Here is a 22,582-nt window from a genome sequence, read left to right as displayed (position 1 = left end):
GGCGGGTGTCATATTTCCCACTAGCAGAAACCTGGGAAGGGAGTGACCCAAGTGACCCCTACTAGCGAGAGAAGCCAAAAAAGACTTGCGCTTCTCTGGCACAGAAGTGGCGACTGATATCACAGATGGTTGGGGAGGGGGGGGGGGGTGGAGGTGTTGCTCCTGAAGTAGGTGGTGCAGGAATAAAAAGGAGGGAAGTGACCCCCCTCCCCCCACAACCACCATCAAGAGGACAGGTGTAGTCTTGCGACTCTGAGAGGTGACTGGGTTTGGTGGAGATGATGGGGCTAGTACCGTTTAAGTGGTGGAGTAAGACAATGTTATACATACAGGATGTAGGCATTCAAATTTCCTCTTAGCCTCAGTGTAGGTGAGTCGGTGCAGGGCCTTGTACTCCATGATTTTCCTTTCTTTCTGCAGAATCCTGCGGTCTGGTGAGCAAGGCGATTGGTGCTCTCCGCAGCTGACACAGATGAGAGGCGGGGCACATGGAGTATTGGGATGTGATGGGCATCCGCCATCTCGACATATGACGCTGGAAGCACAGCGGGAAGACATACGGGCCGAACTTCCAGCACTTAACGCACCACATCGGGGGAGTGATGTAGGGCTTTACACTACACCAGTAGAGCATCACCTTGACCTTCTCAGGCAATGTATCACCCTCAAAGTCCAAGATGAGGGCTCCGTTGGCAACCTGATTATACCTCGGACCGCGATGGACACACTGGTCGAAATGTACACCTCGCCACTCTAAACTGGCGTGCAGCTCATCGTCAGACTGCAAAAGAAGGTCCCTGTGAAATATGATACCCTGGACCATATTTAAGCTCTTATGAGGCGTGATGGTTACAGAAACATCCCCCAGCTTGTCACAACTGAGTACCAACTGTGACTGGACAGACAATGATGTTTTGATCAAGACTGACCCAGATCTCATTTTGGACAATCCCTCTACCTCCACAATCCCTTTACCTCCCCAAACTTGTCTTCTAAATGCTCAACAAAAAACTAAGGCTTCATTGTCATGAAAGATTCCCCCATCAGCTCTAGAACTTACAATGTACCAGGTCGAGTAAGGTCTGCTGCCATCCTTAGCCTGACATTCCTCCCATGGTGTGGCCAGGGAGGCGAACGTCTTAGGGTCATACTTCTGTGCATTGCATTGAGCTTGTGAATGCTTAGTGTTTCACCACCAGCAACAGATGATGGATTATGCTTCATTGCTTGTCATTCTCCCTGATGCCACCCACTCTCACCAGGGGACCTCCCCAAGGGTGACACCTAGCCACAGCAAAGGCCACCTGGCAGGATGGCCATTTGTGGGAGTCCCGATGCCCCGGGGGATGGGCATCTACCCCTTGGCATACATGGGGAGTTAACAGCGCAGGAATCAGCAAAGCGATCCCTGTGTGGTCTGGGGGCTACAACCAACCGGGTACATGTAGGCCCCACCACAACAGACTGGCTACCATGCTGGATATCAGGTGCAAAGAAATCCATGGTCATCCTCCATGAAGAAAGCAACACTGCATAGTGCATAGTGGAAAACACACCCAGTAAGGTGTCCTCACCCAAGAGATGGAGAATGAGCAGGACTGAAATGTGACAACGAGAATGTGGGCTAAAGATCTCAATGCACGATGGACACGATGCACCATGTAAGGCGCCCTTCCCCAATTGGCTCGCTCTTCTGGAAAATTTTGAACAATGGAGGTCAAACCCTACAGGGGACCATCACATAAAAGCCGAAATGTGTGAAACTCCTCTTACGACAGGCAGTAATACCTCGGGCCGATTCTTACCCCCGGACCCGCAAGGGGGTGTGACAGAGACTTTTCCTGTCTCCATCTTCATTACAGCACAGATAATTCTTAAGAGAAAAGTGTGAAATTTATGAGAAGAAGAAAGTGCTTAAAGGTAGTGAATAGCAGGACAGTTATTTGTTCCAGTGATCCACATGCCCATATTTAAAAACTTAATGCTGTTCATTTGTACATTGTGTCACTTAGTTATACAGTCACGCGTATTGATCGATATGCGGATGGGCAGCCCACATTTCCTTAGAAAGCTTGGGGTGGGGGAATGGAAGGGGGGGCTGGGGGGAGTTGAACTATTAATATGTGTAACATGGTGTGTTGTTCATATTAACGAACTGTTCTTATCTGCATTTCAACCTTTTGTTGTGTGCTGATTGCATTACTTCAACAAATTCTCTTGACAGAAATGTGTAGTCACAATGTTTGAATCTGGCTGCTTTTTGTTGTCAAGTTGACATATATTGCCAGCTCTGACAGTTATTTTTAAATTATTTGGTAACAGTATATAATCTACAAAACTACATACTTTGAAAGTACTAGGTTTCCCAACAACTGTTGCATACAGCTATTTCGAGGTTAAACTTCGTATCCTGATTATATTTACAATAATGAAAAGAACGGACAACACTGAATTGCAGACAGACCCAGAAAAAAAACAACGGATACACACTTAGCTTTTGGCTAAAGCCTTCATCCAGAAAGAAAGGAAAACAACACACGCATTCACATAAGAAGGCAAACGTCTGGCACACACGACTTGATCTCCCAGTGCTTCAGCCATTTCCTTTAGCGGTCCAGCTAAAGTGGCTGGAGATGCCAGTCGTGTGTGTGTGTGTGTGTGTGTGTGTGTGTGTGTGTGTGTGTGTGTGCGTGTCGCAAGGGGGGGGGGGGGGGGCACCTTTCTTTTCTGAAAAAGATCAGTATTTTGTTGTGCGTGGCTGCACCTCAATGTGTCATTTTTACAGTGTGTAGCGATCTATCCTTTTAATAATTTTTGCTATTCCAACCTGGACTTTCCATTGTTTAAGTTGCCTCATTGTATTTTCTTATTCTACAGCAAATTAAATAACGATGACATCCAAAATGCTTTGTTACAACAGTATGGATGTGTACGTTAACTAAATTATGTGGGTTGTTGGGAACATCTAGGCAGTTGCAAACTTTTTAAATTATTTCTTTCACAACTAGAGAAATGAGTAAGTTACTGAGAGCACAGCCCAGGAGCAAAAGAAGTAACTACGTTTTTCAAATTTGGTTCTATTCCTTCTTTCGACATTCTGTTCTACAAACAAAATGTTGTACATAAATGTGAAACAACAGTGTTTAAACCAAATTTTCATACTTGAAGCTGAACTATGCACTCCGGGGGAAATGATTAATGTTACACAAATCTCTTCCTGGATAAATTTTGCTTTTTCTTTCTTTTCCTTCCTTATTTCTTCTTTCATGACATTCACCCCAAGTTTCAGTATTTCTATACTGTACCTTGTAACATTGGTACCTTGGCACCAGAAGGCAGGAAAATGACAGTCATCATTTAAATAATCATTTCTTCATATCTATTCAATCTAATGCATAATGTGGATTTTTTACTATTAGTCAGACCTCAAGCATTGTGTATATTCTGTTTGTATTACATCAAAAACAATAAACATGTTCATTTTAATAACAGACTGCTCACTAACCATTCATTCATAAAAATAAAGAAATAAAGAAAGAAAAGATAAATAGATGGCTGGATTACGGGGTTTTAAGGGACCAAAACACTATGATCTTCAGTCCCTCCACACTGAGTGCAGGAAAAAAATCATTTCATTTACAAAATTATGTAAGCAGCCATATCAGGTGTTAACAATAGGTTATTAAAGAGAGTCAGAAAACTCCACCCAGACAGGCCATGAAGGCCCAACAGTACCGAGCGGTCGCCAACTCATTCTCAGCCCACAGGAGTCACTGGAGGGCATAGGATCAGCACACCACACTCGCAGCTGTATGTCAGTTTATGAGACAGGAGCCACTACTTCTCTATCAAGTAGGTCCTCAGTTTGCCTCACAAGGATCGAGTGGACCCCGCTTGCCACCAGCACTCGGCAGACCAAATGGTCCCCCATTCAAATGTTAGCTCATCCCGGCAGTGCTTAACTTCAGTGATCAGACAGGAAGCAGTGTTACCATTGAGGCAAAGCCATCAGGAGACAAAAGATAATAAGGTAAGGTGAGGGCAGATGTCGGCTGGGAGCAGTTCGAAGCCCACTGAGGCTTGTCATGTGGTGGAATGTGTATCTCCAGCATCTGACCAGGATCTATATCTACATACATACTCCGCAAAGCCATAGTAAGGTGCATGACAGAGGGTACTGTGTAGCACTACTTGTCATTTCCTTTCATGTCCCACACATTTGTCTTTATGTCTCTGTTTCAGCCCTAATTTCTCGTATCTTACCTTCGTGATCCATACACAAAGTGTAGGTTGGCTGCAGTTAGCTTCAGATTGAGGGTTCTCAAAATTTTGTCAATAGTATTCCTCAAGAAGAATGTCATTTTCCCTTCAGGGATTCCCATTTGAGTTCCTGAAGCAACTATGTAACCTTGCATGTTGTTTGAACGTACCAGCAACAATTCTAGCAGCCCATCTCTGAACTGCTTCAACGTCTTCCGTTAATGTAACCTGGTGCAGATCCCAAACACTTGAGATGTACTCAAGAACAGGTTGCACTGGCGTCCTATATGTGGTCGCCTCTAACAAATGAAACACAGTTTCCCAAAATTCTCCCAATAATCTGAAGCCTACCATCTGCCTTCTCTACCTCAAACCTCACATGCTCATTCCGTTTCATTTCACTCTGCAGCTTTACAGCCAGATTTTTAAACAACGTGACTGTGTCAAACACGACACTACTAATACTGTATTCGAAAATTGCAGTTTTCCCCCCTCTCCCTTCACAACTCCTTTACATCAACTCACATTTTTCTACATTTAGAGCTAACTGCCATTCATCACACCAACTACAAATTTCGTCGAAGTCATCTTGTGACCTCCTGCAGTAAATCACTCAACAATGACACCTCCCTGGACACCAAAGCATCATCAGAAAACAACCACAGTTTGCTGCCCACCCTGTCTGCCAGATCATTTATGTATTTAGAGAACAATAGTGGTCCTATCACACTTTCCTGGGGCACTTCTTAGGATACCCTTATCTGTGATGAACACACACTGTTGACGACATTGTACTGGGTTCTATAACTTGAGGTGTCTTCAAGCCACCCACACATCTGGGAACCTATCCCATATGTTTGTATCTTCATAAACAGACTGCAGTAGGGCATTGTGTCAAAAGCTTTTTGGAAATCTAGAAAGCATAAGCCTTTCAGCCACCCACAGAAAGCAACATGCCAATAGCTGACAAATCGGCTGTATAACAGGAGCAGCACTAAGATAATCTAAAAAAGAAATTACAACTCTGGCAACATTACAATGAAAGTAGTGCGACACATCATTTCGGTGGAGTGATTCGTTACACAACATTTACCGCACTGGCAAATGATGACCACCACTGTGAAAGCTTCATTCAACTACCAAGTTAATACAGTAGTCTGTTTGGTCATTTGCACCCTTTCTGTGCGTGTAATGTGAATCTGGATGCACAAAGTATGTCTGCAAGCTGAGGTGACAGAAATCTTACTACGCTTTAGGGAACCTGCTGTTTGCACAGTTTATTCTGTGTAATGTCACTTCCTGCCTCAGACATACAGCACGCTCCATGTAACAAAGACATTACTGAAAATCGTGATGATGCCACCGATATCTGGAGTGTCGTAAAAGGCATTCATTAGCTGTTATTTAGGAGAGAACTGACATCAATAACGCCAAATGAAATGGTATTAATACGTACCACTTGTCAGAAAGTAATGTACAATGTGTCTGGCTATTGTAGCAATTTGGTCAACATACGAATTTTAGCAAAGAAGGCCTCTAAATATATGAATGCACTCTCTCACAGTGATATGAATTAATAAAATCTTGGGCTTTCAGCGTGTCAGATGGTTGAAATCCCACGAGCTTTCGACCACACTCTCCTTGGCTATCGTCTAGTGGTAAATGACTACCGTGTCACCATAACCTTGACATTATATACCTGTGTTGGCTGGTGGCTGGGAGCCAGGCTGTGCTGAGCTGCAAACTGTCATCCTTATTGATTGTGTTTTCAGATATTTTTATTTCTGTAGCTGCATTTACAAAGCTATCCCAAAATCCCTTTTGTCTTCATAATGACATATGTTTCACTGAACAGAATTCCGTGTTTATTTTCTAAAGCAGTTTCTGCCACAGCTGATTTGTCAAGATAGTGTACATGTAAGAACCGCTCGTGTTCTATCCGACATTGCTCCACAGTGTGTACTGACGTAGTGGCAGCTGCACAGACATGTTACCTTGTACACTATAGGCATTCTAAGCCCTAAATTGTCCTTCACAGGGCTTTTAAACTGTCGTATTTTTGCTGGGGGCCTGAACACGGACGAAATGTTGTCTCTCTTCAGGAGCTGATGAAACTTTCCCGCACTGCGGCACAGAAAGGCAGACATGTATGTTTGTTGCTCTCTCCTTCAACAGAGTTTTTCTTGCTATCTTACCATAGAAAGTCCATGATACTTGATGGTGATTGTAGCCATTTTCCCAAAAGGCTTTTCAGAGGTGGCTTAGTTCTAGTGTCAGATTTTCAGCATCCAAGAAAACTTCAGCATGAAGGATAAGGGTGTTCAGAATGACATGTTTTTGGGCAGGGCAGTTGTGGCTGAAATTGTGCAAATACCAACCTGTTTATACAGGTTTCCTGTAGACACTGTGGCTGAGGTGGCCACTGGTTTTCCGATGAAAGAAGACGTCACAGAAGGGCAATGTACCATCTATCCCTAGTTCCATCATAAACCTAATGTGGTTGTAAATGTCTTTCAGGTGTTCTAAGAATTCTCCCTGTTATTCATGTCCGCAGGGCCAGATTATGGAAGTCATGTCAATATAATGATAAAAGCAGCATGGCTTAGCTGGAGCTTTAGGTGTTCGTTTTTCCTGCGCGCTGTTCAGGAGTGTAATGGTAGGGAGACAGTACGATTGTGGTTCGATGAACCCTCTGCCAAGCACTTAAATGTGAATTGCAGAGTAATCATGTAGATGTAGAGCTGTGTTCAGAGCAATATCTTCACATTTCTCGATAAAATAGGTTGGCTACAGATGGTGTTAGTGCTTAAACAATTCCACAATTGTACTATCATTTATTGCAAGATTATGATTTGTGCGAAACCTTTTCAGCTTCCAGCACAGAAGAAGTTGCAGAAGGAGATAAAGTCTACACCAATGAATAGGTTCACAGTTGTTATGATTTTGCAGTTCAAACAAAGCCAGTCAGTATTACTAACTAATGGTGCATGTAAAGTTATTCAAGAGCATAGCACACCACACAACACACGAAACACCTCATTAAATAGGTATGCCAGTGCCTGAACCAGATGCTGGAACCAAATTGGGATAAAAATGCGGCAGAGAGGCTACCTTCCACCCCTGTCCAGCAGCCAGTAGGACCACAACAATTTAGGTACAAGTATACAATACACTCTGAAGCACAAAATTTAAAATCTGATTCGCCACCTTACATTATCAACTAATATTTCAGTAATGACTTGGCCAGCATTGAAGAGGCTCTCTCACATAATACGAGAGACCGACATGGGAGCATTGCAACTGCAATGGGGTGCCACAGCTTACTTGTCTTCAACTTCCTACATAAAAAGTAATTGTTTGAGAAGGATTAATTGTCAGTACTGTGAAAGACGACGAATTAACACACACACACATATATGGGAAACATTCCACATGGGAAAAATTATATATAAAAACAAAGATGAGGTGACTTACCGAACGAAAGCGCTGGCAGGTCGATAGACACACAAACAAACACAAACATACACACAAAATTCAAGCTTTCGCAACAAACTGTTGCCTCATCAGGGAAGAGGGAAGGAGAGGGGAAGACGAAAGGAAGTGGGTTTTAAGGGAGAGGGTAAGGAGTCATTCCAATCCCGGGAGCGGAAAGACTTACCTTAGGGGGAAAAAAAGGACAGGTATACACTCGCACACACGCACATATCCATCCACACATACAGACACAAGCAGATGTCTGCTTGTGTCTGTATGTGTGGATGGATATGTGCGTGTACCTGTCCTTTTTTCCCCCCTAAGGTAAGTCTTTCCGCTCCCGGGATTGGAATGACTCCTTACCCTCTCCCTTAAAACCCACTTCCTTTCGTCTTCCCCTCTCCTTCCCTCTTCCCTGATGAGGCAACAGTTTGTTGCGAAAGCTTGAATTTTGTGTGTATGTTTGTGTTTGTTTGTGTGTCTATCGACCTGCCAGCGCTTTCGTTCGGTAAGTCACCTCATATTACACAGATCCCTCCCTCTATCTGTCCAAAAGGTCAGTTTCATCTCAATTCATAGCTAATGAGAGAAACGTATTGGAGTTATATCCTTCTGTATCAAACTAAGTTGGCCACACTGATGAGACTGCTGGGCCAGTACGGCCACCGCCATAGTGTAGCTCGATTCTCTTCATCAGAAGTAGTCCACCATGACAGCATCCACTCATCTGAGGGCTCTCATCAGTGCAGTTCTGTCAAAGCGATAGCTACTCGACATGACAGTTGTTGCCCAGACTCCTCACTTCCCAACGAAAATTGTATTCATTCCAATCCATCATTGGCTGATTGATACAGTGACTGGTTTTCATGGTTACATTGAAAATAAAACACTCACAGTTGCAAAGTTATTTTATTTAAGAATAACATGTTCCACCATGGTCACACACCATCAGATTAAGTAAAACTGTCAAATGAAGTACATTACACTGGCTATCAAAACTATGTCAATCACATACACATAAAACTGTGTGGGTGAAAATTCGGTCATCAGAATGACTAAAGGGAACTGCGAGAACCTTTGAGCTGTTATAGTAACAAGTAAACCACGGCGCCCAGCCGTTCATACACTGTATTGGCCTGGATGCCAAACAGTAGCTGGTCTAACTGGCTGGCAGCAGCATTAGAATTACTAAACAGCTGATGACTGCATGCAGCCACGCCAATAAAATAAAAGCACAACAGATGGCCCTAGCATCTTAATTTATGGGTAAGGCTGATATGGAACTGATTCACCTATACTTCATACAAAGGATTAAATTAAAATTAATGAAAAACACTTACAGTCCACTGCATTACTGAAATACCGTTAAACCCAGCATCCATAGAAAAAAATTTGTGTAATGTGAATTACACTGCTGTTCGTAACAGTAATAAGCCAGTGACAGTTGACAATCTATACAGAAAACAGACTTCCAAAATGCGTACAACATCCCACTCATTTCACCAGCAACTAATTCTAATTTTGTGAGAATCTCCTTTGTAGAACATCTTTTGTACAAGGTAGCTAAACATTTTTGAGAAACAGGGTGTAGACGTTATTTTTGCTTTGGCCAACAACCTAAGAACTGTTATATCTACAATGAACAGTTGTATATAGATAAAATTGCTGGCTCAGGTGTGTACAAGATCAATTGCAGTGAATGTGATGCTTCATATATAGGACAAACAAGTAGGATGTTTAGGACTAGATTTCGTAAGCATTTACTGAATATAAAAGGGCAGGTTAAACACTACTCAGAGTTTGCAGAGCACCTAAAAGCTAGTGGCCATCACCAACACTAAGCAATTAAAAAGGACCCCATTCAACTAAAAATGAAAAAAAAAAAAAAGCTGAATTTGTTAGAAGAAATGGAAATTGTTACACATTCATGCGAACATAGTGTGCTAATCTTAATGATCAGCTGGTTATGAAGAATCAGACATTTTAATTATACCTGTCATAAGGTCCCCAAACCTCCCCCCCCCTCCCCCCCCCCCCCAAATTGACTTAGCACTATTATTCCAATAAGTTTTTTGATCATCGTATTACACTAAGCAGATTCAGAAGGATGTAGGTTGCAGTAGGTACTGGGAGATGAAGAAGCTTGCACAGGATAGAGTAGCATGGAGAGCTGCATCAAACCAGTCTCAGGACTGAAGACCACAACAACAACATTGTCATATTCTAACCTAAGACCCACTCAGTTTGTACCATTGGTTCTGGACCTTTTATTCACAGTCTTTTTCTATGATGTATAATGTATGTTATCCCATGACCACCACGTAGGCACTCAAATGTTGAGATTTTTAGTGCCCTGTATGAACATTCACTATAATTCAGCAGTTTCTGAACACACATTTAATAGCACAGTCTCTCTACATTCCGCCTCTCACACATGCATATCTAATTTTTTAATGTTTTTAAGGTTTGTAAAAGTTTTATTGCAGTTTTACTGTTGTTTTATTTATTTATTTGTTCATGGATGCTGCTTTTGCACAGTTTATCCATGTCATACTTGTTGAGTGACATAATATTACCATCGTTTACCACAATACTGTTTAGCTAGTATGTACAGTAAGCACTATAGTGTTGCACATGATTTGGATGACCCTTATCATCTGTTCAATAATTTTAATTTTCATTACATTTTAATTTTAATCTAATTTATTCCTCGATATCATGTAAAGGTTGATCAATTCAATATTACCCTTGTCTGTAAATAAGATACAAGCACCATCCGTTGTGCTTTCACCATACTGGTATGGCTGTATGCAGCCATCTGCCATTTAGTAATTCTAATACCACTGCTGGTTAGATTGCCCAGCTGTTTGCCATCAAGACCAATACGATGTACGCACGGGTCTGCTCTGTGCTCTACTTGCTGATATATCACTGCAAAGAGTCCCACAGTTCCTTTTAACAATAATATGAAAAGGGAAGTTGCTACTCACCATATAGCAGAGATGTTGAATCGCTGATAGGCACAACAATGATAGGAGTGGCGACCAGGTGTGGGTAAGGAGGAGGCTGGGGCGAGGAGGGGGAGGGATAGTATGGTGGGGATGGTTGGTTGGTTGGGTTGGGGGATTAAAGGGACCAGACTGCCATGGTCATCGGTCCCTTTTTCCAAAGACAAAGAACACCCACAGAGAATAAAAACAAGGAACAGAAGAGATCACAGACGATACAGAACAAGAGATACTGAGACAAAGACAAGACAAAACAAACTAAAACCACATAGAGTGTGACGGTGGTTGGCCGACCATAGACATAAAAAAGGAAAGGCCAACCACGTAGAAACACATTAAAAAATCAGCGTAAAACCATAGACCAAAGGCCAGAATCAATACAAAACAATAAAATAAAACATAAACACTCAGAGTAAATGATAAAATCCCCCTGCCCGAATAAAACGTAAAACTAAGTCAGCCATAGTGGAGTCGTCTGTTAAAAGGGCAGGGAGCGTAACAGGCAGCGCAAATGTCTGCCTGACCACAGCTAAAAGGGGGCAGGCCAGTAAAATGTGGGCCACTGTCAAAGCTGCCCCACAGCGACATAGAGGAGGGTCCTCCCGGCGCAGTAAATAACTGTGTGTTAGCCGGGAGTGCCCAATGCGGAGCCGACAAAGGACGACGGAGTCCCTGCGGTTGGCTCGTATGGATGACCGCCACACAGCCGTCGTCTCCTTGACAGCACGGAGTTTATTGGACATTGTCAGTTCGCGCCATTCATCGTCCCATAGCGCCAAGATTTTGCGGCGGAAGACTGCCCGCAAATCAGTCTCTGGGAGGCCAAGGTCCAGAGATGGCTTGCTGGTGGCCTCTTTCGCCAGGCGGTCAACATGTTCGTTACCCGGGATACCGACATGACCGGGGGTCCACACAAAGACCACAGAGCGGCCGCAACAGGCAAGAGTATGCAGAGACTCGTGGATAGCCATCACCAGACGAGAACGAGGGAAACACTGGTCGAGAGCTCGTAAACCGCTCAGGGAATCGCTACAGATAACGAAGGACTCACCTGAGCAGGAGCGGATATACTCTAGGGCACGAAAGATGGCGACCAATTCAGCAGTGTAAACGCTGCAGCCATCCTGCAAGGAACGTTGTTCGGAACGGTCCCCTAGAGTGAGCGCATACCCGACACGACCAGCAACCATCGAACCGTCAGTGTAGACAATACCAGAGCCCTGATACGTGGCCAGGATAGAATAAAAGCGGCGGCGGAAGGCCTCTGGAGGGACTGAGTCCTTCGGGCCCTGTGCCAGGTCCAGCCGAAGGCAAGGGCGACGAACACACCATGGGGGTGTATGCAAAGTAGCCCGGAAAGTAGGTGGAACAGTGAAAACCTGAAGCCCAGAGAGAAGCTCTTTGACGCGGACCGCTATTGTACAACCAGACCGGGGCCGACGATCTGGCATATGGACGACCGATCGCGGGAACAGGAGACGATAATTTGGATGCCCGGGCGAGCTGAGAACATGGGCAGCATAAGCGGCCAGCAAACGTTGGCGGCGGAACCGCAGGGGAGGGACACCTGCCTCCACGAGTAAGCTGTCCACAGGGCTGGTGCGGAAAGCACCAGTGGCAAGGCGTATCCCGCTGTGGAGAATTGGGTCCAGCACCCGCAACGCAGACGGGGATGCTGAGCCATATGCCAGGCACCCATAATCCAGACGGGACTGGATTAACGCCTGGTAGAGCCGTAGCAGGGTAGAGCGGTCGGCTCCCCAGCGGGTGTGGCTCAAACACCGGAGTGCATTGAGATGCCGCCAACACGTCTGTTGGAGCTGCCGGATATGAGGCAGCCAAGTCAACTGGGCATCGAAAACCACCCCCAAAAACCTGTGGGTCTCCACCACAGCAAGGAGTTCGTCGGCAAGATAAAGCCGCGGGTCAGGATGGACTGTTCGGCGCCGGCAGAAATGCATAACGCGAGTCTTGGCTGCCGAAAACTGAAACCCATGGGCGACAGCCCAAGACTGCGCGTTACGGATAGCGCCCTGTAGCTGACGTTCAACAGCTGCAATGCCAGTAGAGCTGTAATAAAGGCAGAAGTCGTCCGCATACAGGGAAGCAGAGACAGAATTACCCACGGCCGCAGCAAGCCCGTTAATGGCTATTAAAAACAGACAGACACTTAAAACAGAGCCCTGTGGCACACCGTTCTCCTGGACGTGGGAGGAACTATACGAGGCCGCGACTTGCACGCGGAAGGTACGACACGACAGAAAATTGCGGATAAAAATCGGCAGAGGACCCCGAAGACCCCATCCATGAAGCGTGGAAAGAATGTGATGACGCCACGTCGTATCGTACGCCTTCCGCATGTCGAAAAAGACAGCGACCAGGTGCTGACGGCGGGAAAAGGCAGTACGGATGGCCGACTCCAGGCTCACCAGATTGTCGGCGGCGGAGCGGCCTTTACGGAACCCACCCTGAGATGGAGCCAGAAGGCCTCGAGACTCCAGTACCCAATGCAAGCGCCGGCTCACCATCCGTTCAAGCAACTTGCAAAGAACGTTGGTGAGGCTAATGGGACGGTAGCTGTCCACCTCCAGAGGGTGCTTTCCAGGTTTCAAAACGGGGATGACAATGCCTTCCCGCCATTGCGACGGAAACTCCCCCTCGACCCAAAGACGGTTGTAAAGATCGAGAAGGCGCCGCTGGCAGTCCACTGAAAGGTGTTTCAGCATCTGACAGTGGATGCCATCTGGCCCAGGAGCGGTATCAGGGCAAGCAGCGAGGGCACTGCGAAATTCCCACTCACTAAATGGAGCATTGTAAGATTCTGGGTGGTTGGTGCGAAACGAAAGGCTCCGACGTTCCATCCGCTCTTTAATGGAGCGGAAGGCCTGGGGGTAATTCGCAGAAGCGGAACTCATAGCAAAATGCTCTGCTAAGCGATTGGCAATGACGTCGGAGTCAGTACAAACTGCTCCATTCAGTGAGAGCGCAGGGACGCTGGCAGGTGGCCGATAGCCGTAGACGCGTCGAATCTTGGCCCAGACCTGCGAGGGAGTGACATGGAGGCCAATGGTGGACACATACCGCTCCCAGCACTCCTTCTTGCCTTGGCGGATAAGGAGGCGGGCCCGCGCACGCAGCCGTTTGAAGGCGATAAGGTGGTCGAGGGAGGGGTGTCGCTTGTGACGCTGGAGCGCCCGCCGGCGATCTTTAATCGCTTCAGCGATCTCAGGCGACCACCAAGGCACAGCCTTCCGCCGAGGGGACCCACAGGAATGGGGAATGGCAGATTCGGCGGCAGTAACGATGCCGGTGGTGACCGATTGAACCACCGCATCAATGTCATCAGTAGAGAGAGGCTCAAAAGCGGCAGTGGAGGAGAACAAGTCCCAGTCAGCCTTATTCATAGCCCATCTGCCAGGGCGCCCAGAAGAGTGGCGCTGTGGTAGTGACAAAAAGATCGGAAAATGGTCACTACCACACAGGTCGTCATGCACACTCCATTGGACAGACGGTAAGAGGCTATGGCTACAGATTGAAAGGTCAATGGCGGAGTAGGTGCCATGCGCCACACTGAAGTGTGTGAAGGCACCATCATTTAACAGCGAGAGATCGAGCTGCGACAATAAATGCTCAAGGATGGCGCCTCGACCTGTTGCCAGTGACCCACCCCACAGAGGGTTATGAGCGTTGAAGTCGCCCAATAGCAAGAAAGGTGGCGGCAATTGGGCGACCAGTGCAGCCAGGACATGCTGCGAGACATCACCATCCGGTGGAATGTAAAGACTGCAGACGGTAACAGCCTGTGGCGTCCACACGCGTACAGCGACAGCCTCTAAAGGCGTCTGGAGAGGGACAGACTCGCTGTGCAGAGTGTGAAGGACATAAATGCAGACGCCACCAGACACCCTTTCATAAGCTGCTCGGTTCTTGTAATAACCCCGATAGCCACGGAGGGCGGGGGTTCGCATCGCCGGAAACCAAGTTTCCTGGAGAGCAATGCAGAAGAAAGGGCGAAGGCTGAGAAGTTGGCGGAGCTCAGCTAAATGGTGGAAAAAACCGCCGCAGTTCCACTGGAGGATGGTATTGTCCATGGCTGAGAAAGGCGTGAAAGGACTGGGAAGGCAATTTACGCCGCTTGTTCACTCACTGCCACCGATTCAGTACCCGGACGAGAGGCATCCATGGCGTCTGAGGGACCAGCGAGATCAAGGTCCTCAGCGGACGCTAGAATCTCGACTTCATCCTCAGACGCAGAGCGCGAAAGGTGCGGTGGGGTTGGTGCCACCGCAAGGTCTTTAGCCTTAGAGGTCTTTCTCTTGGACTTCTCTCGCTGAACCTTGGGTTTCACCGGCTGGGAAGGCTTCACCGATTCAGTCTCCGGGACAGAGGAGGATCGTGAAGCCCTACGCCCGGCTGCTGGTGAGGACTTATGCCACTGGTGGCCGTCATCCTTCCCGCTGGGGGAACCCTGGGAAGGGAGCGTCCCAAGGGAACTCTTACGGGCGAGAGTAGCCGAAGAAGTTAGGCGCTTCTCCGGCTGAGAAGCGGGGACGGACGTCCCCGACGGGTGGGAGGAGGTTGCTCCTGAGGTAGGTGGTGCAGGAGCAACCGGTTGGGGAGAGCCCCCCACGGGCAAGGGGGCAGAAGGAGTCGTACTGCTTATCGAGCTGGCTGGAAGTCTCGCAACTGATGGAGCTAGCACAGTTGTTGTAGCAGCTGCATACGAAGATGTCATTCTCACAGGATGGAGTCTGTCATATTTCCGTTTGGCCTCAGTATAGGTCAGCCGGTCCAGGGTCTTATATTCCATGATTTTGCGCTCTTTCTGAAAGACTGTGCAGTCAGGCGAGCAAGGTGAATGGTGCTCCCCGCAGTTGACGCAGATGGGAGGCGGGGCACATGGAGTATCGGGATGAGACGGGCGTCCGCAATCTCGACATGTGAGGCTGGAAGTGCAGCGGGAAGACATATGGCCGAACTTCCAGCACTTGAAGCACCGCATCGGGGGAGGGATATAGGGCTTGACGTCACATCGGTAGACCATCACCTTGACCTTTTCCGGTAACGTATCACCCTCGAAGGCCAAGATGAAGGCACCGGTAGCAACCTGATTGTCCCTCGGACCCCGATGAACGCGCCGGACGAAATGAACACCTCTACGTTCTAAGTTGGCGCGCAGCTCGTCATCAGACTGCAAAAGGAGATCCCTATGGAAAATAACACCCTGGACCATATTTAAACTCTTATGTGGCGTAATAGAAACGTTAACATCCCCCAACTTGTCACAAGCAAGTAACCTGCGGGACTGGGCGGAGGATGCCGTTTGTATCAGTACTGACCCAGAGCGCATTTTAGACAAGCCCTCCACCTCCCCAAACTTGTCCTCTAAATGCTCTACAAAGAACTGAGGCTTCACGGACATAAAAGATTCCCCGTCAGCTCTGGTACAGACGAGATACCGGGGCGAGTATCTTTCGCTCTCATTCATAGCCCTTCGTTCCTCCCATGGTGTGGCCAGGGAGGGGAACGATTTGGGGTCATACACATTAGCCTTGAATTGAGCCTTGGAACGCTTAGAGACTGCTGACGGCTGGCCGCCAGCAAGAGATGATGTACCACGCTTCATTGCGGGTCATCCGCCCTGATGCCACCTACTCCGACCAAGGGCCCTCCCCACGGGCGCCACCCAGCCACAGCAAAGGCCACCTGGCAGGATGGCCATTGCCGGGAGTCCCGATGCCCCAAGGAGATGGGCATCTACTCCTTGGCATACGTGGGGAGTGAACGGCGCAGGCATCAGTAGAGCGATCCCTGTGTTGTCAGGGGGCTACAACCAAGAGGGTACATGGCGACCCCACCACAACGGACTGGCTACCGTGCTGGATCTTAGGTGCGAAAATGGCCAAGGTCGTCGTCACAGTTAAAAGAAACACTGCAGAGTGCAGCGTGGTAATCGCCCATGAGAGCGAAAACGAGCGGGACACCATCGCAACGACGAGAAAGACGGCAATAGGTCTAATTGCACGAAGGATACAGTGCACCATGTAAGGTGCCCTTCCCCAATTGGCTCGCTCTTCGGAATAATTTGGATAGATGGAGGTCAAACCCGAGAGGGGACCATCACATAAGGCCGAAACGTTTGAGACTCCTTTTAGTCGCCTCTTACGACAGGCAGGAATACCGCGGGCCTATTCTTACCCCCGAACCCGCAGGGGGGGGGGGTGGGGATGGCAGACAGTGAAATGCCATAGGTTTGACAGAGGGAAGGGGCGAGGTGAGGGGAAGGGGGTGAAGTAGTGGAAAAAGATAGAAGTAAAAAGACTGGATGCAATGGTGGAATGAGGGCTCTGTAGTGCTAGAATGGGAACAGAGAAGGGGCTGGATGGTGAGGACAGTGACTAATGAAGGTTGAGGCCAGGACAGTTACAGGAATGCAGGATGTATTGCAGGGAAAGTTCCCACCTGCGCAATTCAGAAAAGCTGGTGTTGGTGGAAAGAATCCATATGGCACGAGCTGTGAAGCAGTCATTGAAATAAGGGATGTCACGTTTGGCACCATGTTCAGCAACAGGGTGGTCCACTTGTTTCGTGGCCACAGTTTGTCGGTGGCTATTTACGTGGACAGACAGCTCGTTGGTTGACATGCCCACATAGAAGGCAGCACAGTGGTTGCAGCTTAGCTTTTAGATCATGAGTCATTTCACATTTGATGAGATAGGTGATGTTCATGACCGGACTGAAGCACGTGGTGATGGGAGGACGTATGGGACAAGTCTTGCATTTATATCTATTACAAGGATATGAGCCATTGGGAACAGGAGTTGTGTAAGGATGGACGAGTATATTGTGTAGGTTCGGTGGACGGCAGAATACCATGGTAGGAGGGGTGGGAAGGATAGTAGGTAGGACATTTCTCACTTCAGGGCATGACGAGAGGTAGCTGAAACTCCGCAGAGAATGTAATTCAGTTGCTCCAGTCCTGGGTGGTACCCTAGTTACGAGAGGAACGCTCCTCTGTGGCTGGACAGTGGGACTTTGGGAGGTGGTCGGAGACTGGAAAGGTTCTCTGAAGGGAGAAGAGTTATTTTTGGCTTTACTTCTACTCTGACTACTTTGGCAGTTCTATCTGCAGCATTGTCAAGCATGTATCATACGACCCATGAAAGGGCTCTGATACATGCTAAACGAGGCTTACATTCTATGGATTCGAACTCAGTGCTCTACAGATTTCATAACTATCAAACTACATGTGGAAAGAAAGATGATCTCAAGAGACACCTTAAAGAAGCACTGTCCTCTGGTGAGAATACGCTGCTGCGTCTCAACAGGAACAATATTTTGCTGAAAGTGTAAGTAGAGCCAAAAGAAGAAAACAAGCAAACAGTATTCTGGAGAAAAAGAATCTGCTGAAATTTTTGCAAAAGTAAGTATTCCACTGAAAAAAGCTCTTATTATACAGTATAAAAACCATCAGCAGAAAAATCTCCTATCGGAGCACCAAAAATGTGAATATGTTCTCGTTTATTTAAGAGACTGACTGAAAGCAGCATACCACCTGCCTCATTCTACCTTCCTCAGCACATTTAAAAATTTTCCAAAAAATTTTGGCACGCAAACATATTTGCACTTTTTTTTTTTTTTTTTTAACATGCAAGTCACCTCAAATTCCTACAACATGCCCTAACTGAAACTCACAGACACCCACTAATCCTTTGCTGTGAAGTTGCTCACATCGACCTACTCCCTCTTGTCCTCACTCGTTCAGTACAACTCACTGTCGTAGTATCTTTGTATCTTTCTGTCACTGCCTCCTGTCTCACAGCCACGGTCTACTTTGTTCTATCATACTGCAACTGTCTCCTCTCACCATCACTGTATTCCTCCTGCTCTCTCTTGTTGCTACCACCTCATCCTTCCCGCCAACTGCTGTTGTCTCTTCTCACTGTCAATTATCTCTCTCTTTCTGACTGCCATTGTCATATATTCTGTCTCTCATTATCATTGGCTCTCACCCACATCCATTTCCACTTTCTCATGTTCCACTGCCACTCTTTCTTTCTCCCACACTGCCACTGTCTCCTTCACTCTTTCTGCAACACAACCACTACCTACTATCTTCCAGTATTTACTCTTCCAGGGTGTAGAAAAATTTCCACTACCAGTCACATAATTTTTCCACATGCTATAAAGGAACAGTCATGGAGTTTGACAGCATCTACTACGGATAAAATTTATTTACTTTTCCGCCTCTTTGCCACTGTCAATGTCATCTTCTCTCTCAGCATAAAAAAGTGCTTATATGTTCATATACCAGAGTCTTTGGGAGAAATTTTAAAGATGCTGAGGAAGGTATAATGAGGCAGCAAGTGACCCACTTTTCAAGAGTCTTTTAAATAAACAAGATCACATTCACATTGTTTGTGGTCTGATAGGAGCATTTTCCCACCAGTTCCCTTATTTTCCCTGCTGCAGGAGGTCATGTAACTCATATGAAAAGAAATGTATTGGTCAGCAACATTTAGATAGTTTACTTATGTGAAACTGAAATAACGCAAAACTAATTTTACACCTCAGACCAGATTTTACGTAGCAAAAGAATTTTGCATGTGCTTCAGCACTAAAACTGGGGGTTCCCTGATGATAACAGACGTACTTTACAGGATTCTTCTCCATGCTACGTCACTTTATAAACAACATTTTCACCTTACACTGGATTTTACCAGAGTATTTTAAGTGTATAAGTAGGGTAAATTTGAACTTCTACATCTCAAATGGAAGAAGATATGAAAAAAATTTTCATGGTTGTTCGAGATTGAAAACTTATGAATACATCACAAAAATTTCAGCCATTTGCTGGTCAAACCATTCTTGGAATCCTCGGCTGGGTTTTGGTCTGCTGGCCATGGCAAAAATATAATTTTAAAAATATATATATATTTTTTTTTATTTTCCGAGGAACTACGCATGAACTAATGGTGACTCCATAAGTCTTATCAAGTCCACTGTAGACCACCTCATATGCAAAAAGGTGGAACTGATTTACTCAATTTACCTATGCAGGAGGAAGTGTGTAATGTTCACACTTTCACACAGTGGCGCTAAAACCATCTTTCTGTTAGGTATACATATGGTCCCTATCCCAAAAACACTTGACCCTACTTTTTATCACCAACATAACCAAGGTATGAGCACTGGATAATGCCATGCATAAACATAGAAAATTCCATTTTTATGCACGGCATTGTGAAACATATTGGTAAGCATATAGTTGCACACACATCAATTTATTCCCTTTAATTATTATTATTTTTTTAATCTCCAATCACATTTTTTATCATCATCATCTTTGGGAAAGTAGTGTGGCAATCTTTTAAAATAATATGTCTAATTATTTACAAATAGGGCGCTTATATCAACAAAAATAGATGCTAATTTTGGCAAAAATAGATGTTTGATTTTCCAGCCCCTAGTCATCTAACAGTATCTTTCTACTTCTGGGAGCATATTTTTCTTCAACTACACATAATAATATGACAAAAGACAGGCAAGTCAGAAGATAAACCAACTGGAAATGATGTGAAGGGTACGAACCAGTCTTGAGCATGGTTTGGTGCCGCTGTCTCAGATGGTGGTAGCGGTGAAACAAGCCGTGCAACCTGCACCAAAACAGCGTGGTAGAGGTCTTGGTGAGTTGTTGTTTCTGAACACGGTACAATTATTGGTAACCCGAAGAGGCTGGGTTTTGTCTTTTGCGATGACAGGAAATATACATCTTGTCGAATCTAAAAAACAACAAAGACAGTTTATCACTACAAGCCTTACAATTAATCAGTTCACTAAACAAACTCAATAATATAATGCAAACACAGAGAATCAAGAGAATACAGTATGTTTTACGTATAATCATTTGATACAACATGCACTGAAGAACTAAATTTGTACCTGGTTGTCACAGTACAATCATGTGCAAAGTCACTTTTATCCATGGTGCGACAGAAACACTTAACTTTTCTTAAACTTTAGTTTACAGGTTATCCATCGTGTGGCACTGTAATGCTGTATGCCATGGTGGGCACTGTTCTTTGGGGTTTATTTGAGACAGAGCACTGGTCTATGGAACACAATGTTGCAGTAGTAGAGGAATTCATAAAGACAGAGTCTATCACAGCTGCATGACAAAACTTTTGATGCAGGTCCAGTGGATGTGATGCTCCTAGTCACAATACTCTGTTGCTATGGTTATAAAAATAACATCAAGATTGACAGTAAACATGCAGGACTTACTCATTTGGTATGTACACCAAAAAATGTGAATTATGAAGGGGACGCACTCTAGCATAGTTCTCAATGGTCAGCTCTGGGGCAAACTATCGTAATTGGGTTGGTGCATACCAGTGTTTGCTGTATCCTATACAAAGATCTTCACTAATGTCTATTGTCTATAAGCCTACTGAAAGGGACAAGAGGTGAGACTTCAATTTTGCAATGAGTTCTTGGAGCTTCAGCGAGTTGTTGAGGATGTAGGACATTGTGAACAGGTTACTAATGTCAGATGAGTACCATTTCCACTTGTCTGTGTATGTAAACAAATACAACTGTCAGTTCTTGGCTGCACACATCCTGTGTGAATTGTTTGAGTGTCCTATGCACAGTGCCAAAGTGACCGTATGGTGCACAATTTCCTCTGAGTGCATTATCAGCCTGTACTTTTTTTTCGAAAATATGGACCAAATTATGACAGTCAATTCTCAGCACTAACCAGTCATGTAGCAAATATTTGTCATGTAGCAAATATTTTTGCATCATGAAGTCAATACCATCATCACCTGCAGTTCCAGCACGATGGAGCATCATCCCATACTGCACTTCCTTCCATAGGCATACTGAATAAAATGTATCCATTCGGTTAATTTATCACTTTGTAGACATCAACTGGCTTGCTCTTTCGCCCAGCCTAACAGCACCCGATAATTTTTAGTGGAGCTATCTTGAACAGGAAGTTTATGAGCAATGTCTCACCAGAATCGATGAACTAAAAGATCAAATTCGTGAGTGCACTCAGGGGGTTTCCAAATGACACGTTGCAGCAAGTTACATTATCTCTTCCAGACAGACTACATGACTGCATTATTCATCATGTTGGACACTTACCAAATGTTATTTTCAAGAAACAGCCACACACAAATACTGCATAAAAAAGAAAATTTATCTCCACATAAAAAAAATTTCACACCATACCCTGAATTATCTCTTATTTTCAATACAATTGGGTGTTTCTGGTGCACTTTGTACATGACTACTATTAATCAGAAAAGCACTGTGGTGGTCAGACCTACCTTCATGTTGCTTAAAGCTTCATCTTTCGTACCATTATTTATTGTTACATAGGAAAAATTTCAGAATTAGAAAGATTTAAACATGGATTAAGTAAATAAAAATAAAAACTGCTGATTCAAACTGTCCACATGTAGGATTTTCTTTTAATTTACTAGTTTTGTAAATCAGTTTACACATTTTCATCATTGCGAGACACTGTGAGTGTTATTGACTGACAATCTACATAACTGACCAAGCAACAGAACTGAACACCCTGCAGTTCACAGTAAACTGTAACACGATTGTCGATGCCATATTTGTCCAGTAGTTTTTCTCATACCCTGATTATTCCACCCAAAGCCTGAACAGAAAAGATGACAACTCATTCCCTTATCAAACTCCTGACTTAGATTTAAAATTGTTAAAGATTTTACCCAGGAACTTGAGTTCAAATGTAGTACCAGTCAGTGTCAATTCACACCAAAGTTTTTCAAAATACCCGAGAAACTATACCTGCCACCTGA

General features: G+C 45.3%; 1 protein-coding gene across 1 annotated transcript in view; it reads right to left on the bottom strand.

Moving 5' to 3' along the window:
- LOC126418980 (ubiquitin carboxyl-terminal hydrolase 32) overlaps positions 1–22,582 on the bottom strand; it is a 245,455-nt gene that overhangs the window by 67,686 nt on the left and 155,187 nt on the right. Inside the window, exon 24 of the mRNA XM_050086028.1 lies at positions 20,334–20,524. Coding sequence (XP_049941985.1) covers positions 20,334–20,524 — 191 coding nt within the window. The remainder of the gene's footprint in view (positions 1–20,333; positions 20,525–22,582) is intronic.

The sequence above is a fragment of the Schistocerca serialis genome, chromosome 9, assembly GCF_023864345.2.
Source record: "Schistocerca serialis cubense isolate TAMUIC-IGC-003099 chromosome 9, iqSchSeri2.2, whole genome shotgun sequence".
Lineage (NCBI taxonomy): Eukaryota > Metazoa > Arthropoda > Insecta > Orthoptera > Acrididae > Schistocerca > Schistocerca serialis.
Note: the sequence above shows the minus strand (reverse complement) of the source record. Positions and strands in the feature narration are given on the sequence as shown.